General features: G+C 52.7%; 1 protein-coding gene across 7 annotated transcripts; it reads left to right on the top strand.

Annotated features, from left to right (window-relative positions):
- Nucleotides 1-27,192, top strand: USP28 (ubiquitin specific peptidase 28). 7 transcript variants are annotated; one of them, XM_054223122.1, is made up of 27 exons: nt 12-80; nt 4,474-4,537; nt 4,625-4,702; nt 6,040-6,172; nt 7,393-7,504; nt 8,138-8,300; nt 9,105-9,191; nt 10,003-10,140; nt 10,577-10,650; nt 11,176-11,252; nt 11,624-11,772; nt 13,895-14,022; nt 14,191-14,286; nt 14,990-15,169; nt 15,858-16,060; nt 16,305-16,375; nt 16,686-16,914; nt 18,482-18,685; nt 19,224-19,363; nt 19,549-19,734; nt 20,581-20,676; nt 21,786-21,964; nt 22,059-22,137; nt 22,316-22,395; nt 23,463-23,586; nt 24,375-24,573; nt 26,047-27,192. In XM_054223122.1, the coding sequence occupies exons 3-27, from the start codon at nt 4,634-4,636 to the stop codon at nt 26,220-26,222; spliced, it is 3,372 nt and encodes a 1,123-aa protein (XP_054079097.1). In that variant the 5' UTR covers nt 12-80; nt 4,474-4,537; nt 4,625-4,633; the 3' UTR covers nt 26,223-27,192. The 7 variants fall into 7 exon arrangements, with proteins under 7 accessions (XP_054079095.1, XP_054079100.1, XP_054079097.1 ...); XM_054223120.1 differs by lacking the exon at nt 4,474-4,537 and having other exon boundaries at nt 1-80; XM_054223119.1 differs by lacking the exons at nt 12-80; nt 4,474-4,537 and adding an exon at nt 4,066-4,411.
- The last annotated feature ends 30 nt before the right edge of the window (nt 27,193-27,222 follow it).

Raw genomic sequence — 27,222 nt, 5'->3', positions numbered from 1 at the left:
TGCGCGGGGGGCGGCGCGGCCCCGCTGCCGGCGGCGGGATGACGGCCGAGCTGCAGGCCCCGGGCGGCGGCGGCGGCGCGGTGAGACCCGGGGCGGGGGGACGGTGAGGGTGGGGGGCTGCTGCCGGTAAGGCCCACCCGCCTCGGGACCTCCCCCCTCCGGCGCTGGGCCGCAGGCCCGGGGCGAGGCGACCGCCTCGCCCCGGGCCTGCGGCCCAGCGCCGGAGGGGGGGGGGGGTCCCGGGGCCGTCAGCCGGTTTTGGGCTGTTTCACTAAAAACTATCGTGCGGCCTTTTCTCGGGGAGAGGGGTCCTCAGCGGGACAGGCTGAGGGAGCTGGGGGTGTCCGGCCTGGAGGAGGGAAGGCTCCGGGGAGACCTTCCAGCCCCTCAAGGGGCTCCAGGAAGGCTGGGGAGGGACTCTGGAGCAGGGAGGGGAGCCATGGGGCGAGGGGGAAGGGTTTTACGCTGAAAGAGGGGAGATTGAGATGAGATCCGAGGCAGAAATTCTTGGCTGTGGCGGCAGTGAGCCCCTGGCCCAGGTTGCCCAGAGCAGCTGTGGCTGCCCCATCCCTGGAGGGGTTCAAGGCCAGGTTGGATGGGGCTTGGAACAACCTGGTGTAGTTGGAGATGTCCCTTGGATGGCCTTTAAGGTCCCTTCCAACCCAAACCATTCTGTGATCCTCTGTGGGAAAGGGCTCGTCCATGATCATAGAATCATATAGAGTCTTCATGGTTGGAAAGGACCTTTGAGATCATGGAGTCCAACCAAACAACCTACAATCTCTGCCACTAGAGCAGGCCCTGAAGCGCCACATCCAGACGTTTCTTAAACACTTCTAGGGATGGTGACTCTACCACGTCCCTGGGCAGGCTGTTCCAGGGCCTGACCACTCTCTCAGTAAAGTAATGCTTCCTAATACCTAACCTAAACCTCCCCTGCCGCAGCTTCAGACCATTTCCTCTGGTCCTGTCATTATTCCCCTGGGAGAAGAGGCCAACCCCCACCTCTCTGCACCCTCCTTTCAGGTAGCTGTAGAGGGCAATGAGGTCTCCCCTCAGCCTCCTCTTCTCCAAGCTAAACATGCCCAGCTCCCCCAGCCTCTCCTCATATGCCCTGGTCTCCAGACCCCTCACCAGCCTGGTCGCTCTCCTCTGGACACGCTCCAGCACCTCAATGTCCCTCTTGTACAGAGGGGCCCAGAGCTGAACACAGCACTCGAGGTGAGGCCTCACCAGCGCCCAGTACAGAGGCACCATCCCTTCCCTGCTCCTGCTGGCCACGCTATTCCTGATACAAGCCAGAATGCTGTTGGCCTTCTTGGCCACCTGGGCACACTGCTGGCTCATGTTAAGCTGGCCGTCCACCGGCACCCCCAGGTCCTTTTCTGCTGGGCAGCTTTCCAGCCACTCTGCCCCAAGCCTGTAGCGTTGCTTGGGGTGGTTGTGACCGAAATGCAGGACCCGGCACTTGGCCTTGTTAAACCTCATACAGTTGGCCTTGGCCCATGGATCCAGCCTGTCCAGGTCCCTCTGCAGAGCCTTTCTACCCTCCAGCAGATCAACACTCCCACCTAGTTTGGTGTTGTCTGCGAACTTACTGAGGGTGCACTCAATCCCCTCATCCAGATCATCGATAACTCAGTATGGTCTCTCACGAGGGCTTCCTCCCCTCAGAATTCATGTTCTCCTTTCCCTAGCCCAGCATCCATTAACAAGAAACATTGCTCTTAAACTTCAGGGCACTGCGTAAGTTGTCTCTCAAGCACACGGACCCAAGCGCTGAAGGGACGCCTGGCTGGCGGCTCCTCCGCGGTGCCCGCAAGGTCGGTGTCCCTGCATGGGTGGCTGCAGCCCGGCATATCCCCAGCTTACACAGGCGGCCGCGCTTCTCTGTAGCATCTCTGCGCTCTCAGGAGGCGAGAGAGACACTTCTGAGAGGCCGGCCTTAAGGGTATCGACCTTTTCGTTGTGCTTTTAGAGGCTGATTTGTGTGGCAGCCGTTTCCCGCGCACGCAGGGACGGTGTCAGGACCGTGCCCGATGCGCAGGAGCGTGTGTTGATGGAGGAAGAGTCCGCTGGCCGCCGCTTCTTCCCCCGGTGGATATGGGTTTGTAAAAGCCTCGGTCAGGAATGCGGGTATTGTTCCTGCCGCCGCCTGTGGGTTTTTAGCCCTCTTCATGTCCATTTTCCCGCTGTGATGAAAAGCGCAGCTGAGGTGCAGAGACTGAAGGCTGTGGCTCTGCCTCCCGCTTACGCGCCACCACCTTCCTCCTCCTCCTCCTCGCGCTGTTATTTCTGGAACCCCCTTGAACTCCTGCACCGCACTTGCACCCTTCCTCACTTGCAGTTTCTCATCAAAACAAACTACTTCTGAGCGTGGTGAGTCACAGTAGAGCGAGGAAAATGGCAAAACCTTTCAGTTTCTTCGCTCGCTGCCCAACTGTGTAATTTTTATCTCCAGCGCCCTCTTTCCGCTAAGCCTCTTGGTTTTGTACGTGTCTCCTGTTGCTGTAATTTAATACTAATAGCATTTGGGTTTGGGTTGTTATTTTTCCGGCAGGTAGGACTTTGCTTTGGTTTGTTTTTTCAAGTGAGCTATGTATTAATAGCGGCGGCACGCTGGTGTTAATTGCCAGCTCTGGAGCTTGTTTTAGAGCCCCGCGGCGCGTAACCTCAAAAAGCAATCAACTAGGCTAGTTATAGCAACAAACCCACGCGCGCTCCCCAAAAACTTCACCATTTTCTTGCAGGGAGTGTGGTTCCCAGTGGTTTTTGTGGGCTGCCCGTTGGCCGCAAGCCTCTCGAAACTTGTTGTATGGGATAAGCTCTCTGCTGCTAATTCAAACCTTTCTTCTCAAAGGCAGAATACAATTGTGCTGGAAATCATTTGAATATTCAGGGCTAACGTAGAGCGGTGGATCGGTAATTAGCTTTTATGGTTACGGCAGCCTTTGTGAGGCCTCCTTTTGGCGAAGCAGAAAAACCCCTGAAAATCGTGCCCTGTCCTGCCTCAGATCTCGTTATTGTAAGGCGGTTTATTAGCATGGGTTTTCTTTTTTTTTCTCCAACGGAAAAATATACCCTGCGGCGTTAGGTGGAGTTAGCCGACGAGCACGCCGCTCGCGCAGGCAGCAAAATTAGCAACATGATATAAGTGGTTTGCCTTTGTGAAAGTATGTCTGTCCTGAGCCTCCTGCCCTCGGCTCCCGATGCTGCGGTTCCTGCCCGCGCCGTCGGCCGGGCCGGGGGCTTCCCACGCCTCTCGGCTTCTCTTGGGGCTGAAGGAGCTGCGGGACGGGTTGGGGGGGATGTGCAGACATGCGATTTTTCTTGTAAAAGTGGAGCAAAAGTAGTACTGTAGGTGGGACTATCACAAATAACTTGTTGGGGGGATCCCTATTGAAAAATAATCTAGGATTTGTTTGTTTTTAACCACCGATACGGATGCGTGCCGTCTTTGCGGTGTCTGTGCGTGGAGCAGCATCCGTCAGCGGTACGGCTGCACGGCTCAGAAGCGCGGTTGAGTTCCTACTCCCTGGGTGGAACTTGTGCTCCGATGGCACAAAGGCATCTTAAATTTTTTCCCAGTGGGGAGAGTAAGTAGAAACTTGAATTTATTCCTCTGCAGCCTTGCCGGTTAAGATCAGTTAAAGGTGTGATCCTAAGAAGCTGGCACTCGTTGGACTGTGCTGACTGCAGGATCCTTCGTAGCCTTTATAAATTGGGCATAGACGGTGCAGTCCCGGCTGGTTTTGCTGTTGTAACGTCCTTCCTGTACTCGGTGCGATGCCGGCGCTACGGAGCCATATCTCACACCCTCAGACCTCAGCCGAACCGGGCTGTTGGCGACAGGAGCTGAACTGTGGCCGCGAAAGGCGGGGGGTGGGACCCCCAGGGCCAGCTGCGGCAGGGGCGCTTGCAGAGAGTCGCCTCTCCTGACAGCCGGTCATCCGGAGTTGTGCGCAGCCACCGCTCCTGTGGCAAGCCAAGGCTGAAAAGATTTGATAAGTCTGGTAAAGAAAATTTCCATAATCTTTTTTTTAAGCGGCTGAACCAGTCAAAGAATAGGTTGTTGACTGTGGCTTAGAGCCAATATCTCGCCAAAGCTCGAGTTGCCGGTGTGGTGTGGGGGCAGGAGAAGCGATGGCAGCCTCCTGGGCGCTTATTCTGACACCTCATTGTCAGTGAGAAGTGACACGCACAAATGGCATGTGCAGCCGGACTTAAAATAGCCCCTGGCCGCTGCCCTGAGAACACACGGCCTCCTTATATGTCCCGCTGCACATGCCGCCGTCCGGGGGACGGGGTGCCCCTTCCCTCCGCAGGTGCGGAGCATCCAACGGCCGGGATAGCCTTTCCCCTCGGGCCTGCTGCCGTCCTCCTCGGGATACAACCGACTGAACGTTGCTCTGTACGTTTTGGGGAAAAAAACCGCGAGTGCGATGCTCAAGCTGATATTGGTATTGCCATCAGGGAAGCGTGATTGGATTTTCCTGTTCATCTGTCCATAAAAAGGAGAGCAAGAAGCAAGGTTCTGGTGAGCCCTTGGCACAGCTTGCGGATACTGCTTCATGTCCATCCTGGTCACCTTTTCACATGAGCTTTCTCTATTTCTTGCGTGTAGGATTGCCAGATGCTTTTAAACCAGCTGAAAGAGATCACGGGAATTCAAGACTCGGCTTTCCTCCATGCGGCTCTAAAGGTTTGTGCCTGTTGTCATTGTTCTGTGGAAAGGAGACCTCTGAATTCCTCCCAAAAGCCAGGCGGGTTCAGGCTCTCTCAAAACATGATGCGTGGGTCGGATGTTCACTGGCACGCCTGTGGGCTGGTAACGAGCTGGTCCTCGCTAAAACAGCGCGTGCGTGGCCTGTGGAAGCGATGCAGTGCGTGCGGTGTGGGGTAGCATGGTTCCTGTAGGAGCTGAAGGGTAGACCTTCCGCTGGTTTTCCGCCCTCGCTTGTGTTTTCATTCAGGTGTACCCCTGAGGCAGGCAGGTACCTGAGGCCAGCATTTGTGGTGTCAGCAGGGAACGGGTGGTTTGGGGGTTCTTGTATTTTCATCCACATCTGAAACAAAACCCCATGCTAAGGTGAGAACAGTTCATTTTTCTAACAGTAGACCTTAAAGTCTGTGCTGCTGCGGCAGCGTGTGCTGAGCTAAAGCCCTGTAAACATTCCCTGGAAGCTTTGCTCCCACGGGGCTGTTATCCCTGTGTTATGGTAAACACAAATGGAGTGGGTCAGAGTAGGTTTTTCTCCCTGTACGCCGCTCGGGGAGTTCTGGACAGCTGCGATAACATCAGGAGCTGTGGGGCTGGTGCTTGTCTTGTCTGTCACCAGAACAGTCGTCTCTGCTCCAAAGTGAAGGGACGCAGGAATCTCAGGCACTTGGAGGAGCGACATTTACCTGGAAAGATTCCTGCTCACAGCGCGTGTTTCGGTATTTGTAAATTGCAGTGTTACACTGGCTGCGACCGCATCAGTCTGGAATCATCGGTCGCCGTCCGTCCCCTTGAGAGGTAGCAGCAGGACGTGGGCTGTGCTGGAAATACACAAAGAGGCTTGTTTAAGGAAATTCCTAAATGTTTCATCAAGAAGTAATGTCCAGAAAACATTAGATTACATTTAAAGGAGTTTAGCCCCTAGCGACGGTCTGAAGAAAGCCCTAGCTAAGTAAAAGACAAACGTCTTGAAATCCCCAGAGTTTGGTTCCTGTGAGCCTCTCCCGGTGGCAGAGTACCCTGTCGTGCTTCAGGCCTCCTGCGACTACTCGAATCTCTTGTGAGGGAAATGGAATTAGTTAATGGAGTCTAGATTGTCCTAGTAATAAAGCCAAAGTGCTTTCCGACAGAGAAATTCTAGCCTTTGTTATTTTCATTTTTTACCGCTGCCTGTCACCAGCAGATCGCTCTCTCCCGTGGCCGGGGGAAGCAGAGTTGGTGGCAGGGCGCCTGTCTCTGCCCCGGAGGCACTACACGTCATGCAGATGTCGGTGAAGTAACCCTGGCACCACGGATTTCTCCCCTTGTTGTTCCGCCAGGCTGCTAATGGGGACCTGATGGAAGCAGTCACCTTCCTGACGGAGGAGCACGCTCAGGAGCCGGCTCAGGATGCGGCCGCTGCGGAGCCGTCCGCTTGGGAAGGGAGTGCAGTGGGCAAACAGCTCCCACGCAGTGAGTCCTGCGCCTCTGCTCACCCTTATGGTTTCACGCGTTTCGGTCTGAGCCGAAGGGAAGATGTCGGAAGTGTCGGTCCTCCCTGCTTCCGCCAGGGAATCCCTCCGGCTCCTGTCCCAGCACTGGTCTGATTGGCCAGTACTCGCCACAGTTCAGGGAATGAATCCTTCCTGGGGAAGGAGGGCTGCGTCCGAAGGGAAAGTGGCCTCGTAGTGTTTTAGTTGTGTTTGTAGACAACACGTCAGTTACAAAGCTGTCGTCGGTTTAAACGGTCGGTCTTGGCTAGGACAGAGACCCCGAAAGCTCCTAAAGCAGGGCAGCCAGAACAGAGAACCGAATCCCTCTCAAGGCACGCGTTTCTTTCCACAGCATCCGCTGGCAGAGCAGGCACATGCAGCGTTCACTGTCACAGTCTCGTGAAAACTTTGTGTTATTTGAGCTAGCAGTTTGACTACATGAAAAATGTTTTTATTCATGTTACAGGTTTTGGCCGTCAGTTTGGTGCGTTTAGATGTAAAAAGTGTACTTGTGGTCTGAGGTAGCTGAGGGTAGTTCCTTTAAACCTTTTTGCTAATGACACATCTGTTAACTGGAGCTTTCCCAAGTGATGTTATCACCGGACAGGTTGACGGTGCCAAAAATCTGTGCTGGGAGCTTTGAAGCAACACCCGGAACAGTGCGGCTGCCCTTTGTTCCCCTGCGCAAGGCTTCCACCTCTTCCAGAACTACTCGCTTTTCTTTCTTCTTCTTTCCTACGGAGCTAGTACGTGAAATGGCCCGTAGCCGAGGGAAGGAAGGCGAGTCTGTGTGATTGTGCCGATTTTAGTGAAATCCTTTATTTCTCGAAACAGTGTCAGTTGTCAACGCTGATGTCAAGGCATAGCAAATATAAGCAGCAGCTGATGTTCCCCTTTCCTTATTTGAAGAGGTTTGAAGTGTTTCCTCGGGCTCTGAGTTTGGCTGTGGGGAGATCTGGCCGGTACACAGCTGCGTGGTCTGTCCTGTTCTCCTCACCCGGCCCACTCAATGGCTTTTGAGGTTCCCTGGCACGATCCAAGCTGAGAGGATTTGTATTTAGAACTTGAGCTACAAAATCAGGCTCTTACCGATCCAAAAATTGTGTTTGTGAAGTGTAACATTTTCTTAAAGTTCCTTTTAAAGAGAGCGTTTGTCTTCTCCTGGTGAAAGACTGATCAGAATGCTGCCTCCACTTCTAGATCTTGCTGCTGGACTTACCCCCAGCGACAGAGACGACCTCCACACAGGAGACGCCTTCAGACCCCGGGAATCGCCGAAAGCTCAGGCTGCGGAAAGGGATGCTGCAGAAAGGTCAGTGGCTCCGCAAATTGGTCTCCTGGTATTGTAGGTGGATTCTTAAGCTGATAACTGCAAAGCAGACGCAGACCACCTCCCCGATGTACGCCTGCTGCTTTTAGAAGGTGCTTGGCTCATCGCTGCCTTCTGGGTCGTTGACTTTAGCACTGCAGCGTGATGGTTGACGTAGCAAAAGCAGGTTTAGTTGTGGCTTATTCGATCCCACTGCTGTTGCTGACATGCCGCACGGAAGGATGCTGTACTGGCGTTACGGCGCCTGGGGAAGGAGCAGCGTGAAATCTCGGTGCCCGTTCACCTCGCACCGGTCTCCCCTTCACCGGGGGTTGGGTTTGCCTCCAGTAATGGCTAAAGGTGCCACTTCTGCATGCGGCTAGTTCAGGAAGGAAAACATCCATATTTTATTACCTCCTTCCACCATTCCAAATTGTCTTGCAGTCATGTTTTCCACCCACCTCGTTTGAGAGCTGAAACCTTTCAGGAGTCAGATAAGGCGTCTGTTGCCTGTTGCGCTGGGTATGGCCCGGCTCTGGCGTCCCACTTGCGAGGGGAGGGGAGTACGATCCCCGTAGCGCTGGAGAATCTTTGTGAGATGGTGTTTTACAGCACGGTGTGCGTCTTTTGTGACAGACCGCAGGAAGCGCATTCCGCTGAAAACAAAAACCGCTCCAAAAGGAAACGCTGTGAAGTCTGGGGAGAGAACCCCAAGCAGAGTGACTGGAGGAGAGTGGGCGACTGGCCTGTTGGAATGAAAAATATCGGGAATACGTGTTGGTTTAGCGCTGTCATACAGGTAAGCTGATGGAAAGGTTCTTCTGGGGTTGCTGCGCTCTTGGAGTCAAAATGTTTATCAGTTAGAGTTAAATACGCAGCGCCTCTATGAAGTGGTCACCGTATGCAGATGAGCGAACGTGACCGTGCTCAAACGAGACTTCTGTTTTTATTTGATGTGATTGTGATTTATTCTGGGCGTGCACAGAAAGAGCCAAAGAGCGGTTAAATAGACTGTGCGTAAAAATAGCTACAGATACATATAATCTGTGCGTACGCATGCGGGGGGGATTTGGTGCAGCGATGTCCAAATGCTTACTGAATGACCGAAGCTTGACTGGCAAAGTGAACTGATAATTTAATTTTATTGCAGTTATTGTTGGCTCCATAATACCCGGTGTATCATGTTCCAGTTAATGGAATAGACTGGCATAGATGCTTGGATGAGTAAGCAACTAGGCAGCGTGTATTATTAGCGATAACCTGAACAAGAAGAGACAACAATAAGCGGAGCTGAGCAGATTTGTCTCTCGTAACCATTTCACATCAGCAGGCGGACGTTCATCACATGTCTCCAGCTGTGGGAGGAAGTGAGAAACCTTCAAATGGGCTCCTTTCTCCCTGTGACTTGTTCCTGGATGCCTTTTCTAAGCTCACTGAGGCACAGTGGAATGCTCTTGCCTAAAATGGATATGTGTAGCCTGGAAATGGCTATTGGCAGTTAACAACAAAGGTGTGGAGTAGAAGAGTAACAACGGGGCATCAAATGGCAGCGAGTCTTATCCTTGCGGACACCGACTGATCTTTCCCTCTCCTTTCCTTTCAGTCGCTGTTTCAGTTGCCGGAATTTCGGAGGCTGGTCCTTGGGTACTCCCTGCCACAAAATGTGCTTGAAAGCTGTCGTAGTCGCACTGTGAGTTCCCACCGAGTGACGCTGTCTAGTTTCCCTCTTTCGTGGCATACTCTTCCTCTAAGCTGATGTAATTTGGGGCCATCTGAGACTCCCGTGCCTGTGTTAACGGCTTTTCAATTGTCAGGCTCCAGGAAAGACAAATTTGGGAAATACTTTTCAAAGACAGAATCACTGTAGGAAAAAATCAGATGCTTCTCGTAAAGCTTTCCTCTAGAGCTTCTGACTGTGGTGTGGGGGGGAACTTGTCCCGTAAAACTTCTCTGGTAGCTCCAGACTGTCTGTTTGTTCGCGTGCACCGTGGCAGAGCTGGGCTTGGAGCCAGCCTGAAGGTCGCTGTAGCCCCAGTACCTTCTGAGCACGGTCAGCAGAAGAGGCTTAGGAAATAGAGAAACAGGCACAGGTAGAGTAATCCTTCACTTGTATCGTTCCAGCTTGTGGCCACCTCCATTTCAGAGACTTTGCTTTACTTGCTTTCGAGGGTGCTCTTGGTACTCTAAGAAACCTCAAGTGCAGGCAGAATAAATTTAAAAATTCACCGGCTTTTGCCTTCTGTTTTAGCAACTATTCCTTGTGGCACTCTTTTCTCTAAAGGTTTGGTTTCAGTTAAAGTTTTTCTCCCGTGCATCCGTGGGGAGACCGGCTTGCTTCCCAGAAATGCCGCTGCCTGTCTGTCTGCTTTTGTCCTAACGTCCCCTCTCCCCCTGGTTGTTTCTTCAGGGATGTGCACGGGGCGTCCTGCAGCACTTTGTTTTAAGACGCCGCTTCTTTGAGTTGCAGGAAGGGTTTGGCTTTTCTTCTTTTTGCAATGCAGGGAAAAAGAAACATTGCGTTCATGCAAGAACTTCAGTGTCTGTTTGCGTTAATGCTGGGCACACGTCGTAAGTTTGTAGACCCGTCTGCAGCGCTGGAGCTCCTGAGGGATGCGTTTAGATCCGCGGAGGAACAGCAGGTAAAACCCTGTTAAAAAGCCCTTTGCTTCCTTCAGAACAGCACTCGCAGCCACAGCAATCCTATTGCGCTTCATCCTGCTGTTGCTTTCAGAGGCATCTTCCCATCTTTGTCAACTGCCAAGCAGCTGTCCCTGGGTCGTTTAGGCAGAATGTACGCGCTCGCTAATTAACCAGCAGCGCAACAGTGCTCTACCCGGTGCCATCTGGGTGGTTGGGTAGCGATCACAGTAATTTCCTCTGATCTAGTTTTCAGATGAGCAGAGTGTTCATTATCGGTCTAAATCAGCACAGCGCTTGGGATTCTCGCTTCTTTGGGCTGGGTGGGTACGGCAGCACCCGTCGGGTCGGGTTCCAGCAGCTTCGGGAAACCGCAGACCGTGAAAACGCAGGCTGGGTGGCGCGAGGCTTGACGCTCGCCTTTTGTCTCTCTTCTAGCAAGATGTGAGTGAATTTACACACAAACTACTGGACTGGCTGGAGGATGCGTTCCAGCTCGCTGTGAACGTCAAGTGAGTTTTCTGGGGTCAAGAGAGCTTGACCTCCCACTGAGGAGAAACGGGTTTTAAATGTGAGGCCTTAATAAATGAGAGGCCTTTACGTGAAAATGTTGAGTAAATGAGAGACCCTTTTTTTCACTGAGGACAGTGCTCCTTAAGCTCAGTATATGCTCGTGAAGTGTTATGTCCACGTTTCCTGCACGTAAGCGCAGGACTTTATTCAGCGCCGATGCGGCCTGCAGAGTAAATAAGCTTTTTAGGGGAACTCAACAGAACTGGCGTACAGGAAAGATACAGAACCTGCATTTCAAAAGGCAGTGCCTTCATATTTATTTTCTTTTCCTTCCTTCCTATAAGTCTCATGATGTGCTTTTGAGTGCGAAGACAGATGAGAAGCTTCCTCTGTATTTTGTGCTTGGGTAGAAAACTTTCCTTTTGGCTGTAGGACGATTCCCAGGCAAAGGCTCAGATTCTGACCTGGGGCTTTTCTGCAGGCTACGGCTGCAAGTGAGCGTGTGCTTTTTCTTTCTGAAACAGAAGCCCCGGGGACAAATCTGAAAACCCGATGGTACAGCTTTTCTACGGGACTTTCCTGACGGAGGGTGTCCATGAGGGTGAGTGAAGGCTTTGGCAGGTTCACTTTTTGAGTGTGTTGATGTATAGCAGTGATGACACGGGACTTTGTTGCGCGTTCCTGATGAAATTGCCTAGTTTTTTAAACTCGCAAATAGTCTTCTTGATAGAATTGTCTGTAACGTTTACAAAGTCTGTCTTCTGAAAGCGTTAACTACTCGCAAGCGCTCCTGTGTTGGAAGCACTTGTTTATATCAGGAGCTTACCCTGGCAGACGGGTGTACGGCGATACGCCGTTCCGTTCTTGCCAGCCGCGCCTCTAAACGGGTGCTGACAACAGACTCTTGAGTTGAGCGGAGTTGTTTGTTCTCTTAAGTTAGTTCATGGGTCTTGTGTCGTTTCCATCATCCAGGCAATACTTTTTCCAAGATCGAAACCTTTGGTCAGTATCCCCTTCAGGTAAACGGTTACCGAAACTTGAATGAGTGCTTGGAAGGAGCCATGGTGGAGGGAGAGATGGATGAGGCGGCAGCATCGCAGTCGGTGAAGTACGGCCAGGAGGTTAGTTTTACCATTTTTTGTTGAGCTTTTAGCTGCCTGTTGCCGAAAAATGCAACCCATACAGCACCGGGGTGTCTCAGTATATTCTGATAACTTTAAATGGCAGTTGTAAGCGTTCCCTAAGAATTGAATACAACATATTTTGTGTGTACCTGGAATCTCGCGTAAATGTATGATAGTGTCGCGTGGCGAGACACTAAGTCTTTGCTCATTTGTAAAGATGTGTTGTCCTATGTAACCAGTTCGAGGAGTTTGTTTTAAATTAAAAAGGTAAACATCTGCTTCTGATGCAAGTGTGATAAAGTCTCTCTCTTTCTGTTGAAGCCTACCTGTACCTGAGTAGGGGAGAACCACTGCCTCCATATTTTCGGAGGGTAAAAGTACAGTGCTTAACTCTATGGTATGCCATTTGGAATTTGTCTCTTTCTCCCTCTTACAGTGTGTGTTTTTCTTTCTTCTCATTTTCACTCTTCTGACTGTGCTGATTTTTTTTTCTTTTTTCTTTTGTTTTTAAATCTCACGAATCACAAACCAATCATAAAATCCTTAGTTGCAGCAAAGTAGAAAGCAAAGGTGTACCATGGCATTCAGCATCCTACACGTGTTCGGAGAAGTTAGCTTAGAGAAAGGCTGGGAGATGACACTGAGGAATTCGCAAAGGTGTCTGACGGAGAGGGGGCAGGGAGAGGTACTTCGGTTCTGTGAGAACGTCTGAAAAATGCCGTGCTGTGGTTTAAACGGGCACAGGAGTAAGCCCTGGCCGCCTCTGGACTCAGACGTGTGTTTCTGGCTCTCCCGGTTCCCCCTGAAGCTGTTCGGGTGCGTTTCCAGCCGCCGTAGGTGAAACTGGTGTAGGCTGGTGCCAGAGACAAGGGTCGCAGGGAGCTAGTCAGGCACGTTCTTTTCAATCCAAGCCTTCCAGTTCCTCCAAATCCTTCTCTGACAAGTAAGGGGAATTGGACTGATGGTGGAGATGTTTCAATCGTTCCTTGTCTGTACGGAGAGAAGGAAAAGGCTCTGCCTGTATGTTTAAGAAATCTGACCGGAAAAACCCTGCATCTTAATTTCACTTCCCAGGATGTCGTGGCTAGAGGACTGCATGATAGGGGACAGAGAGAATAAGGTGCGTTTTGTCTTTTGAGAACCTAGGGGAGTGTACTGAAGCGCAAAGCATCAGTGGGATTAACGAGAACTTGCATTTCTCCTAGATAATAGGTGTGTAAATCCCTCCTGCTCTGTGTTCCTTTTCGCTCGTTCTGAAGATGGGGCTGCTTCTCAAACAGCTCTGCTACCTGGCCATTTCCTTCCAAAGATTATTTTTTTTTTAACAAATAATTTTAAAAAATTTCACCTGTATTGGCAACGTTTTAGGTCCGTTGCAGTTTGGAGTGGGGCGGGGTTTATTGTGGCAGGACACTCGAGATGGCTCCTGCAAAGGAAAACGAGCTTGGTGGGGTCCCGCGGGGCCCGCGGGGAGCGTCGGCTGGGCATGCCCTGCTGAGGGGGGTGCAGGAGACCCCGGCGGCGGGTGCTGGACGTGTTTGTGAGCCCAGGGAGAGAGAGGGGGACTGTCGATTCAGCCGAGGACTTTTCGTTCGGCTCTTTGAAACAGTGTAGGGAACGGACAGAAGGTGGGTTTCTTCTCCGAGCCTCCTAAATTGAAAGGTTTGTAGATAGACTGAGAGGGGCTGAGGAATCAGGCACCGCGCAAGGGCTTCTGTTTTGTTCTTCATCATTGCATGTGGTCTGCTTCGGAAGAGAGCTCTCTCGCAGGCGCTTAGCTGGCTTCCAGGCTTTGTGTGCTGTCTGCTGAGTTTGTAAAACTGACGGCCGGACCCGTTAGTAATCCACCAAGCTGGATGCACCAGGCAATGAAAAGTCACTTTCTGAAAGCCGTGCTGGGGCTTTTTCAGGGTAAAAATGTAAAACAGAAGCGGAAATTTTAATCTGCTAAAATTTGGCTTTCTGACTAGTCACTCTGTAAAGAAAATATATGTTAAATCGGTATTTAAAGACAGACGTTTAGGATCAGTCTAAAATCATTTCAGATCGGTCTAAAATGTGCCGTTTAGCAGCCGTCTTAAAACGAGTCCCTTTGGGGGCATTTCTGCTTTTGTTGCAGCGCTGGTTCACAAAGCTCCCGCCGGTGCTGACCTTTGAACTCTCCCGATTTGAGTTCAATCAGTCACTAGGGCAGCCGGAGAAAATCCACACCAGGCTAGAATTCCCCCAGACTATGTACATGGACAGGTGAGTTGTTCTGCTCTACGGTACGCCTAAAGCTACTGCGTTATTGTAATTAAGGAAATGAAAAAGGTCGTGTGGCTGAGCAAGGAGGGATTTTAAAAATCCTTCTGAAAGATTGCGGGCGCGACCAGTAAACAAATCTCACGTGGCGGGCCCTGTATTTCTGTTTAGGTACCTCTACTGCAGTAAAGAGCTTGTTCAGAGGAAGAGAGAAGAAATGAAGAGACTGAAGGAGAAAATGGTGGTTCTGCAGCAGAAACTGGAAAGGTACGTGGCCAGCTAGCTTCACTTTTGTGCCCCGCGGGAGCGTGCAAACGCCTCCTTTCAAAGGAGCTTTCCGATGGAAGAGGAACTTGTAGAGGAAGGAGAGACAGAGCCGGGTTTGTGTGGAGCGAGGAAGTGTGCTTTCAAAACCAAATTGCGTGGGGTTGATGCTTTCTGAATATTACTGATGCCATTACGAGAATAATCTCCTTAAATAGTACGATGGTCACTGTCAGCTCTGCCGGCCAGTTTGGGTGAGGAAGCCCGCTAATACAGTGAAAAAAGCTCTGCTATTTTTTATATTAGTTGTCCCCTCCAGCCTAGCGTTTGGCATTGTTTATTGGGGAAGGACGGAGACCGACAGCAAAGATCTGGCGTGTGGACAGGCAGAAGATTTTGTTTTCCGTTGTTTTTCCCTGCCTGGGCTGGAGTTAAGCGTCTCCGGAGCAGCCGGGTGGTTGTTGCGACCAAAGCGGTGCTGAGAGCGCAGCGGTGTTCCACTGCTGCCGAGCCCTGCCCGCAGCCTCACGGCTTTCGGGGCCTGCTGGGAGGGCGTCCCTTCGCGTCGCCTGGGTTTTCCCTTCCTTCCCTCACTGCTTAACCTGTCTCCATCCCCACCTGGGGGTTTTCTTCCCGGTTGCTCTTCTGTTGTCCCTCAGGTTGAACCAAACGGTTCATTCCTGCCCCACCCCGCCTGTTTCCGTAGGTACCTGCAGTACGGCTCAGGCCCAGCCCGCTTCCCCCTGCCCGACATGCTGCAGTACGTTCTCGAATTCATCGCCACAAAGCCAGCCGCAGCCCTTCCCTCTGCGCCGGGCTCTCCGACAGCACTCCCGCGGCCCCGCGCCGAGCCTGGTCTTCTGCACGCGCTTTCCCAGCCGAACGGGTTAGTAAACAGAAATGCAAATAATTCGTAGGAGAACGCTTTGCCTTTCGGCTAAGCGCTCCTGGTCTACGTCCTGGAAGTGGGTTATCTATCTGGGCGCTTGTCAGCACGCTGCTGTGCCGTACGAGTGCCTGTGCAAGTGGTCGCCGCTTCCCTCGTCCTTTGCTTCTGTTCGTGCAAACGGAACACTGCATCTGCTCTGTGCTTTTTCCTTTTCCAAAAGCATCACCATATTCCGTGTCCCAGCAGCAGTTCTGAGTTAAATTACATGCTCTTTTGGGTTAGGCTACTCATTTTTTGGCTTCATCAACCGGTAGATTACTGCAACTTTGGATTATTACGAACCTGGCCAGCATGGTTGGTTTACGCTCGAGACTAAGCTGAGTAATACGTGAGCTGCTTAGTAGTAAGGGAAGGAATTTTTTGAATTGCTCATTGTGGATCTGTGCTCACAGGGTTCTGTAAGAATTCAGCTCTTATTTGCCCGATATTTTAATTTGGTCTGTTAAGGTAGAAGCACATTTCAGTGAACTTGTTCTCTTTACATTTTGTACCATCCTGGGAGGGAAATCCCGCTCTGGCTCTGCAGCAAGTTTTGTTTGGTTTATTTCGTATTCTTTTCCAAAAAGAGAAAAAACAAGAGAAAGATTGAAAAACCTGTCCGCTCCTCTTGGATTCTGCTTCGCAGCATACTGGAAGGGAAGGATACTGGGACTGAAAACACAGCTTTCTTTTCGGCAAATCCCTCGCCACAGCAAAGATCGAGTGTGCCGCTCCAGCCTCCTGAAACGTCTGAACGTCCAGCTCCTCACGTGGTTTCCGAGGAAGAGCTGCACCTTGTCCGGACGTGTCTGCAGCGGTGGAGAAACGAGATCGAACAAGACGTGCAAGGTGAGCCCCAAATGTCTTTGTTGTGGTTTTCCTCTTGAATGCCAGCCTGATTTCCCTGATGTGTCCTGGACACATCCCGGTCTGCGACCAGTCTGGTGTGGGCTTCAGCCCTGTGTTAAGTGTATTTGGTAGTTGCTGCACGGCTGTCGCTTCGCTTCGCTGTTTGAAGTGAAAGGGGCCGGCATCGCCTGATGAGTCGTCGTTATTTCTTACGTATTTCTCTCACGCGTGATGTTCTCGGCAGATCTGAAGGAGTCTATTGCCAGAATCAAGCAGTCCATTGAACAAATGTACTGCGACCCTCTCCTCCAGCAGGTAAGAAATGCAGCTTCGTTGGGTAAATATTAAACTACGTTGGTGATATTGTTCTGTCTTAGTAGCTGTTTTAAGTTGTCCACTTTACTGTGTTAAAAAAAATCCCGGTGTTACGATGAAGCAGAGAAAGGATTCTTTATGAAAATCGTGATGCTTTTTCCCTTAAAACTCAGTTCTCACTTCGTGGGAAATTCTCCATGTGAATCAAGAGACTTGTGCCAGGCTACAGCTATGAGCGTATTTGTACAGAGGTCAGGGAAATTAATTTACTCAAAGCGCGTCTGAAACCTGTGTCGGTGTGTACTTGCAGGTTCCCTATCGCTTGCACGCAGTCTTGGTACACGAAGGGCAAGCAAACGCCGGTCACTACTGGGCCTACATATACGACCAGCCTCGGAAAAGCTGGCTCAAATACAATGACATCTCGGTGACAGAGTCGTCCTGGGAAGAGTTGGAGAGAGATTCGTTCGGAGGCTTGAAGAACGCCAGCGCCTACTGCCTGATGTACATAAGTGATAAGGTGTCCCGCTTCCTTGCAGGTACTGGAGCCAAAACTGCCGGTTAATTAGCCATTTGTGTATTATCCAGCCTGCGTGACCGTTACGTTCCTCAGCTTCTCTTTGGCGCAGCTGTCTCTTGACGATGCAAAAAACTTCCCCCCAGATAGAAGTGAAATAATCGGTTCGTTTCTAAACCCCCAGTAGGGTTGAAAACTGAAGGAAGAACTGTACTGGTGAGAATAGGTACAGAACCGTATGTATTATTCATGGGTATAAACATTCAGGCTCCACATTTGCCACTTCCAACACGCATCTATTGCTGGTGGGTGTCACTTTGGCTCTGCGTATGGTTTACATGACGCTGGTTCTTCTATGAGGGCATGTGGAGCACCTCCTGCTTTATTTCTCCCATTTTTGTCAGGCTTTCCGACTCGGCGGCTCGCTTTTTAGTGGTACCGTTACACTGAACCTAAACGGAGCTCTTGCTTTATGCAGCCTTTCCTAGCGCATGAGCTATTGGTAACGGTGGCTTAGACTTGCAAGTACGTTTGCAGTGCCAAAGTATAAATAGTTATGTGGAGAAATTATCGTGCACGTGGCACTATACATGGCAAACAGCTGTAGAAGAACCTAATAATTTCACGCGTGGTTCATTTTGATGTCATAAATAGCAAGAAACAATGGAGAACTGTCATTCTGTTCAGTGCTAAATATGGCTGATGAGGATCTGGAGGTTGTTCTTTGTCTGTCTTTCTATGACAGTTCCGTTTCTGAAATGAACCCGTGATTTTTTTTTCCCCCCATTTAATGCAGTTTTTGTTGGTTTTTAAAGACGCTTTGCTTTTACAACGGGTGCATAGGAAATATCTGGTGTAGACAATTGCCGTTTGCTTTTCATACGTTTTGGTCTGACTTGTCTAAAGCTGATACTCCTTGGGGTTAGTGCTATTTCACAGCTGAATGCCGAAGCAGATCTAAAAGTGCTGAGAAATACCGGCGTGACACTCACGCCATGGAATCCCTGCAGCTCCCTACCTGTATGTGCTGCGTACTGTTGTAGACAGGATGGCTCTGGCTGAAATGTGAATTTTCCAGCTATTGGCAGTGTAAATCCTGTTCTCTGTACAATGGCAGCCCTGGAATAAGGATGCATCCCTCACCTGCTGCATCAGCCGGTGCTTATTCTGCCATTTCTCTGTGATAGATGCCGTCCGGTGGTAGAACAAAACTGGTGTTTGTTTCGGATAACCCTGTAGATTTGTTTTTGGTTTTGCGCTTTTGCTTATGAATCATCTTAAATTACAAAGCCAGGAGAAAGTTGTGTTTTTTCCCCATTTATCCCTCAGGCAATTTGCTTGGGGCTTTCCATGGAATCACGGGACGGTTTGGAAGGGACTTTAAAGCCCACCCAGTGGCACCCCCTGCCCTGGGCAGGGACACCTCCCGCCAGCCCGGGGTGCTCCAAGCCCCGTCCAACCTGGCCTTGAACCCCTGCAGGGATGGGGCAGCCCGGTCCAGTCCGTAATGCTGCCTGTTTGTGTAGTCTCTGGCAGTGGTGTGCTGCTCCGATGTGTTCCGTTACACGCCGGCCCTGCGTCTCTTCCAGACAAGGAGGAGGGCTCAGAGCTGGGCCAGTTCCAGAAGGAGGTGGAAGCCTTGCCCCCGGAGCTGAGACACTACATCCAGGAGGACAACTGGCGCCTGGAGCAGGAGGCCGAGGAGTGGGAGGAGGAGCAGTCTTGCAAGATTCCTCAGATGGAGCCTTCACCCGCTTCCGAGTTGCAGGACCTCTCATCTGAATCGGGACCAGGTAGTACCGTGTCTGCACTCGCAAACTGCGTTGAAACCGGTGACGATCAGCTGGTCAGAAGCACCACTGTGCTGGAACCTTGGTACACTGCTGGGTATCTGGGAGAAACTGCGGATGGGTGCGGCAGCGAAGGCAGCTGGTGGAGGCTCTGTCCTGGCAGTAGGAAAGCCTGTTCTGTTATTTTTGCACGTGCGTCCTTCCAGGCTTGTCAACCGAAATGCTGGTTTCCACTCGTTTAATCATAATGGGCTAATCTCATTTCACTTACAGACTTTTTTTCTTTTTTCATAAACGCTGGGTAGAAAACGTTCAAGTGCTGTTCTCTGGAGCGGGAAAGCGTTCCTTGGCAATCCGGGATGGTGTGTGCCATCCCCGCTGAAAAGGGGCCACGCGCAAGCTCATGGTGAAATGCCCTCACCTCTGGGGTGGATGCAGCAGTGGCTGAATCCTGCAGAGACAGGCTACAGAACAGCTTAGAAGGAGAGAGGAGAAGGAATCTTGCGCTTTGCTCACTGACAGCACACCTCTGTCCCGACAGATCAGAATTCCGTCTGTGAGCAGAGCATGCGCTCTCTGTCCTCGGAGCACGCCATGATCGCCAAGGAGCAGACAGCCAAGGCCATTGCGAACACCGCCGACGCCTACGAGAAGAACGGCGTCGAGGCAGCTCTCTGCGAGGTAGGAGCTGAGCCCGGGAAGCGAACCCCTTCGTGGCTTTGCATTATTCCTCTTGACAGACCTTTGCTTTTTCCATTCCTGTGCAGTTCTGTCGCTCTGCCACGTTTAGCTCGGTCCCCTTCTGCTTTCCTGTGTTTTGCTTTGGTTTTTCTTACTCTGTTTCTTCTTTTTCTTCTTGGCCGCAGCCCAAGGAGGCAGAGCCAGCGAAGGCCCAGCCGGGAGCAGCAGCCCTTACGGTTCAGGCAGAGCAGCCCCGGGACGCTCGGGGGACAGAGCCGGCTGCCCCGGCTCGCTCACAGGTCTCGGAGGTGGAAATCCCCAGTGTGGGGAAGATCCCCGTTAGGTCCGATGCAGACGGATATAATGAGGAGGTACAGATCCCGGTGCAGGGGTTAATTACTGCCAGTCACTAATCTAGAGCTTTGCAGTTAGCTGGCTTTGAGCTTTCCGCAGATTGGGTGCGGTAGTCTGGCAGGGAGACAACGCTGTTTGCAAAGTGCATTTTCCCACCGTGGAAATGAAGAAGCCCAGACCCGGTAATCGTTCAGTAATTTCCTTTCCAAATGCCGTCAGAAAAGCAGCCCTGTAAAAGCTCTCGATCATTAGATCTGCACGTTGGTCCTTAAGTCTTCTTTCTGGCACGACTGTATCCAAATTGATCCTGGTGGTATTAATGTATTGACAAGCCTCTGTACTGTCTCCAGGTGGAGTTGGGTCCCCTCTCTCGCAGACGTTAACCGCTGATAGCGTAACTTACGGCACCCAAGCTGTGGTTTCTGAATGGGGCTGTTTAACCGCACTCACACCTCCTCAGGCAGCGTTGTGGAAGTTCAGGCTTTTTCACAAGCGCAGTGGGATTTCACACACGTACCGAGACCGTTACTCCTCGAGCGTGCGTAATACGTGCTCTTACCTATCTTGAACGGGGCGCAGAGGGGATGTGGCCAGCGTGCTTTGCGTTCTCACGTGCTGCATTTACAAATTCAGTGTTTGGAGCGATCGGACCTTTAAGCGCTTAGAAACCCCTGCATGTAAAGTGCACGCGACAGACGGAGTGAATCACGGCTCTGGCTTATTCCACCTTGCGTTCATACCATTTCCTTTACACCTGATCTTTCGAAAAGGTATTCCCTTCTTCACCATGCCTTCTCTTCTTTCCCTGTCTGTTACCCTTTTCCTTGTTCGTGTCTGTGTGTGTTTTCCTGCTCTCGTGGTAGGTGATGCTGAGCCCGGCCATGCAAGGCGTCATCCTGGCGATTGCAAAAGCCCGCCAGACCTTTGATCGCAACGGGTCTGAAGCAGGGCTTGTTAAGGTATCTGATTTGTTTGCTAAATCCAATAGTATGGACAGCTGTTTTCACAGAATGGAGAATCCATGCTGTATCGACAGGTCAGGAATGTGAAGGGAACGATTTGGGCAGTTTTTCTTCGAGTTAATGGCCTTTCTGTGGCTGCTCTCCTATTGCGACAACGAATCCTTCAGTTCTAAATAATTTTTAGAGCTTGTAAGAAAGAGCTCCCTCCTCCCAGCAGAAACAGCAACCTTTTTCTCCTTTTTTACTTTTCACTGTTTTTTCTGCCTGTTCTGTTAGTATTGGCAGTTCTCTCAGTCTGGGTAATAAGACGTAGGCTTTCATGGAATCGTAGAATCATTCAGGTTGGAAAAGACCCTTGGGATCATCAAGCCCGACCATCAACCCCACTCTGCAAAGTTCTCCCCTACACCATATCCCCCAACACCACATCTAAAGGCATCCTTTGCGTGCCTTCCGGAATGTGTTCTCTGGGGCCTCAGGGCGAGCCTCAGAAAATAAACCAGCGCTCCTGAAACGTTTGGTTTGGTCCCGAACACTCACCCTCCCTGTGACCTCTCTGGTAAAGTGTGTCCTCAAGACGTGTGCCTGGAAGAGGGGGACCGGAAAGAATGAGCGCTGCTGAATGTTGGAGCTGGCGGTAGATTTTACAGGCAGGTAGATTTAACTGAAAAAGGTAGATTTAACTGAAAATGCCACACGGGGGAAATCCCCCGTGCTGTGCATCTACAGGACTGTAGATTGTGAGACACTCTTGCACCTTACTGCGGATACAAGCGTGTCGCAGTCCATTTTTACAGCCTCGGCACCTGCCCGAGGATCACCAGAGCTGTGGAAGGCAGCGACACGCCCCGCTCTCTGCGAGCCGTTGAGACACCTCGGCGCTTGTGAGAAGCGCCCGCTTCGTGGCTGTGCTTTGCCGTGCTGCGGGTGCCTTTTGGTTACGGTTCCAGGTGCTCGTGGGCTTCCCTTCACCGTGGAACGTAACCACGCAGCGGGGGCGGGCATGGCCCAGGGGAATCCCGCCGTCACAGGACAGCTTTAGGCTTCGTCTCAGCCGCTGTGGCGTTCCCAGGGGCAGGAGCGTCAGTCCGTGTGTCCCGTTGCAGGCGTTCCACGAGGAGTACTCCCGGCTCTACCTGCTCGCCAAGGAGACCCCGACTCCTCAGAACGACGCCCGGCTGCAGCACGTCCTCATTTACCTCCTGCAGAACAACGCTCCCCAGCAGGTGGTGGAACGGACCCTTCTCGAGCAGTTTGCGGACAAGAACCTCAGCTACGATGAAAGGTTTGTGCTGCCTGGTCCGAGATGGGGCTTTTCTTATCTGGAGGCAGCCAGGGCCATTGCTCTGATCTTCTCCGTCTCTGCTCACTCGGGGCAGGTCAATTAGCATTATGAAGGTGGCGCGAGCAAAGCTGAGAGAAATCGGTCCTGACGATGTGGACATGGAGGAGTACAAGGTAACGGACCAGCGTGCGGCGCGGGGGACCGAAATGATTCATGTGTCGCTTACGAGAGATGCGTAAACCCTTCAAAGGGTAAAACCCGACACGCTTTGGGGTCATGAAGGAATGTGAAACACACGTGCGCGTGTCACGGGTGAGGCTGACGCTCCGCTCTCTCGCTGCTCCCCAACAGCGCTGGCACGAAGACTACAGCCTTTTCCGCAAGGTGTCGGTTTATCTGCTGACGGGGCTGGAGCTCTACCAGAACAGAAAGTGAGTGACTTCTCATTCCGTGTTTGGACAAGATAAGCTGTAGCTGAAAAGTAAAGGCTCCTTTGACAGAACTTCTTCTTCCTGACCTGTGATGGCCAGTTTGCATTCGGGCCTGTATCTGAGGCCAGTGGGCTTTCTTTTTCACTTGCCAGTAGCCCCTTCTGGAATCCACAGTCAGCCTTGGTTACCAGTTTAAATGTTATACCAAGGTACCGGCTGTAGCTCTCTGGTGGTTCCTTAGACTTTCCCCTAATTTTTCCCTCTGTGAAGTCGAGCTTTGTGTTCTCGTTCCCAGACACGGGTTTGCAGGAACGCTTGCCATCGCTGTTTTCCTTTCCTCTGGACTCCTGTATTAAAATTAAACTCTCTTGGATCGGCCATCGTACCTCGCATAAGCACACGCTGTGGAGTGCTCGAGACTCTTCAGAGTTTTAAAAGGGCCTTTTTTTCTCCCTACAGTTGTAGAACCTGTGTCTCACATAAATAGGGAAGTGTGGGGAAGGACAGTGCCATTTTATGAAGGGTTTGTAATTTGAAAAGCGGTTTTTTCCAATCTGGAAAATAACCTGGCTTTCAGAAATAATTCGTGGACGGAACCCGGCTTGAGCTCCGAGGTGGTTGGTGGTGATGAGCCACCTAATGCAGGTGGGCAAATTGACAAGCGGCTGGGCCAGAGCTCTCGGGGCTTCCCTGAGTTGGTCTAATCCCTGTCAGCTGCTCTGTTTTCTCACCGGGGGGTTTATAAGCTAGAAACGTGTCAAGGAGCTGACGCCGTTACCTTCTGCGTGCCTCCTCTCTGAGTGCAGAGCTCCCGGCGCAGTGCAGAAGGGCTCGGCGCTGGCACTCGCGCTGTACACAAATGTGGCTCTAAAGGGCCCCTCCCGGGATGCTCGTTTGGCGCTCTGGGCAAAAAGGGGCATGAATTACCTGACGTGGGGTGTCTGTTCCTTTCTGCTTTGGCAAGGGAGGAGTTTTTGCTGTCGGGCCTGCCGCTGGTTGCCGTTCGGGCCGAGCGGCAGACGTCCCCCGCAGTCGGAAATGGGCTGAGAGCTGCCCCTCTTCCCCAGGTACCAGGAGGCGCTCACCTACCTGGTCTACGCCTACCAGAGCAACACCAAGCTGCTGCTGAAGGGAGCCAGCCGCGGGGTGAACGAGTCGCTGATCGCCTTGTACCGAAGGAAGTGTCTCCTGGTTGGTACCGCGGAGCTCCAGCTCGCCCTGAGAGCGGAGGGGAGGGAGCAGCCGGGGTGACGCCGCCTCCGCGCTGTAATTCCCGTACCGGCGGCTCGGTGTGCGGCACCCGGGGAACGGGCTGTACCATGCCCCTTCGAGGAGCACCCTTCCTTAACCTGCTGCATTTCCGGGGAAGGTTCGGGTGCCGCTGAACACGCTCTTGGGTTTTAACTCGGCACTTGTGTTCTTTTCTGTCCATTTGCTTCCTTCCCCCTCCCGATGTTTATTTCTAGTATTAATGGCTTCCTCTCTCTGAGCGACAGAGGATGTCCTTTTCCACAGGGGGCAAAACAACTGCATAAAAATGAGATTTGTGCTTAGCTCCCGCGCCGTGGTTGCCAAGGCCACTGTAACTGTCTCTCTTGTGCCTCTCACCCGAGTACCAGCAGCACGGTGGAAATCTAGGCAATAATAATTCGATGAAAGAATGTGCAGTACGGCTCTCGGGGGGCCTGGGTAAAGGCAGATCTGGATCTCGGCATCTTAAAACCAGAATTACAGATAAGCTATGTGTACTCTGGCCATATCTATATAGTAAATTACATGTATTTATCCGCTTGTTTTCTACGGTGTGGTTCAAGGTGGCTTTCCCACCAGAACCTGTGCCTGGTTCTGTTAGTCCTCGCGTCTCCGCATGGCCATGGGTGAGGGCCCCGAGCCGTGTCCCTTTCCCGACGGCACTGCCTGGGTTACCTGGCCTCCGCGCTGCTCTCACGCCTCTGTCCCTGCCTCTCCCTCCTCCCCAGAAGCTGAACGAGGTGGCGGCAGCACTCTTCGTAAGCTGCGAAGAAGCTCGTGTGGCAGAGGGCATCGGCATCCTGAACGAGCTGATCATCCCCTGCATGCACCTCATGAACAACTTCGAGATCTCCAAAGAGGACCTGGACGCCATCGAGGTCATGAGGAACCGCTGGTGCTCCTACCTGGGACGAGAAGACATGGACGGTAGGGAACGGCCGCACCTTTGTCGTGTGGTCGTGGGCAGGGCGGCGTCCGCATCGCGGCTAAGAAAGGAATTAAAGGACCCCTTAGACGACTTCCTTAAATTCCTGGCGTTTGCACGGTAGCACTCGGGTATTTCTGAGAGCGAGAGGAGAAATGTATTTGAATTTGAATCCATTGACTTACGTTCTAGAAGAATTCAATCATCTTCTGCACTAAAGCTGTCGAGGAAGGATTCCTCTTCCCTGAAATGTGCAACGCTGATTTCCAAAGGACGGCTCAGTGTTACCTGGAGGTGTTTGGTTTGGGTTTGTCTCCTGAGCGGAGGGTTGCCCACAGACGGCAGGTGAGTGCCGGCGGGCTCCGCTGCCGGCTCCGCTGCCAGGTCCGCTCTTCAGGAGCGGGAACAGGTTTATCCCTAGCCAGAACAGTGTCCGGAGCTGCAGGAGGCCGGATGGGGGAGCGGATTCGGGGGCTCTTTGCGTATCGAAGAGAGGTTTGTCGTTTTGTGGCTCAACGTCGGTTCAGGGTGGCTGATCTGGTTCTGTAGTTCCTTCTGCAGCCTGGAGTCGGGCTCCCACGACTCCTCCGGGTCATTTTTATTAAGAGAAATCAGTTTCGACCCCCTCGGTCTGTGTGTGACGGGCTGGGGAGTCGTTACAGGGGTTTTGTCATTAGCTGAGGGTAAACTTGCCGTAGGAAAATAAGGCAAAACCACAGCGGTTTATTCTCAAAATACTGTTGTAAAGAATAACAGTTGGAGAAATTTGTGCTAGTAGGCAAGTTGCCCGTTCTCGGGCTTGCCACGACGGCATTTGCTGACACGGCAGGTTGTAAAGGAGCAGGAGGCAGCTGCGTGTCCCTCCCGGACCCTGGGAGCTGGCTCGGTGTCACCCCTTTGCGCCCGCTTTTCCTCGTCCGAGGGCGCCTGCCTGGAACGCGCGGTCGGGCGGCGTTAGTGTGGCCGGCTCCCGGGGATGGTCCTTTGCCAGGGCCGGCCGGTGCCTGCCGAGATCTCAGGTCTTCAGGCGGTAACAGCAGTGACAAAGGCGCGCTCTGTCTCATTCGAAAGCAAAGTCAATATTTGAGCGTCACCTTGAGACACGTAGCTCCTTCTGACCCGCCAGCCGGCACAGCGGCTTGCACTCGAGGCGGCGATGCCCGGTGGGACGTGGCAGCGTCCCCGGGGCGGGCGGGTGGCAGCGGAGCCGCTCTGGGTGCACAGGCAGGGCTCGGGACCGAGCAGGACCCGGCCGGTGGCGGCTGTGGCGCGTCCTCTGTGTCAGCAGGTGCTGCTCGTCCCCGCCTGCAGGAGACGGGCGGTTTTCCTGGACGGGTCCGTCCCAACGGACACCGTTGGATGACGATTGTGTAAAAGGCGTCACGGCTCCTTTGCCCACGGCCCTGGAGCCTGCTGCCATCTGCTCTCGTGCCGCTGCGGTGCCACTGACCCTGTCCCCCTCTCCCCCTTGACAGCCAAACTGCAGATGAAGCTGGGCGAGTTGCTGCCCCGGCTCCTCGACTGCTCCGCCGAGGTCGTTGTCCTGAAAGAGCCCCCGAAGATCCGGCCCAACTCCCCCTACGACCTCTGCAGCCGCTTTGCAGCCGTCATGGAGTCCATCCACGGCGCCTCGGCCGTCACAGTGAAATAGCGTGGGGACGCCCGGCCGCGCCGTGGTGCACGCTGCAGCCCGCCAGCGGCCGTCCTCCCGGCAGGCAGCGTTGGACAGGGAGAGGGGGGATTCGGATTCAGAGCTGTGTTCGTTGTAAATATGAACGAATGAAAAGCAGTATTGCACTTTTGAGAGAAGAGGCTGAGGGGACGGGCCTGACCCGCTGCTCTGGCACGAGGCGCCAGGACCCGGCACCACCGTCCGCCACGGGGTCCCCCGGCCACCTCGGCGCGTTCGGGTGTTTCGGCAGCTTTCTAGAGACAGATCCTCAGGCCCGCACCGGCAGCAGAGCGAGAGCCGGCTCCTCCGGCAGAGGCGCTGAGACCCTCCTGCAGGATTAGCTGCCGGAGGGGGTACGCCCGGTCCTGCCCCGCTGCGGCCGGAGGGCTCGCTGGTGCCGCTGGGAGCAGCGGGGAGCGGGGCTCACGCTCGGAAGGGCGCGGGCAGTCGCGCGTGCAGCAGCATGTTTGGTCAAGGCAGGCGGGCATTTGCCTTCTGTATTTTAACTGTCAAAAGACAACACGCAGGAGTCTTCCTCTGAGGAAGGCAGAAGCCGGTCCTGGCGGCGAGGAGAGGGGACAGGGCGGCAGAATTGCCCGGCACAGGGACGTCGCCCCGAAGGACGTTCCCCTCTGGGGTTCGGAGCAAACTTCCTCCTCTCCTCTGGGTTTTCAGTGCCGGATCGGCGTCGCTGGCGCCTGCGCGGGCCGGAATCGGCTCCGTTTTGGTTGGTGGTGGTTTGGTTTGGTTTTCTTTTTTACCTGGCTTTCTGTAAAACCCGTGCCCCGCTGGGTCTCCTTGAGCGGGCAGCCTGTACTTGCGCTCGAGCTGCGGCAGTTGTTTTAAACCAAATGTTGGGAGGACGTGGAGGGGGGATCCTGTGTGTTAGGACTATGCAGACTTTTCTAAAAGTGCAATAAAAGCATTTGTTCTATGTTAGAATGAAAAAGCTCCCTCTGTGTTTTTATTTCCCTCCCGG

This window comes from Rissa tridactyla, chromosome 17 (assembly GCF_028500815.1).
Source record: "Rissa tridactyla isolate bRisTri1 chromosome 17, bRisTri1.patW.cur.20221130, whole genome shotgun sequence".
Lineage (NCBI taxonomy): Eukaryota > Metazoa > Chordata > Aves > Charadriiformes > Laridae > Rissa > Rissa tridactyla.
Note: the sequence above shows the minus strand (reverse complement) of the source record. Positions and strands in the feature narration are given on the sequence as shown.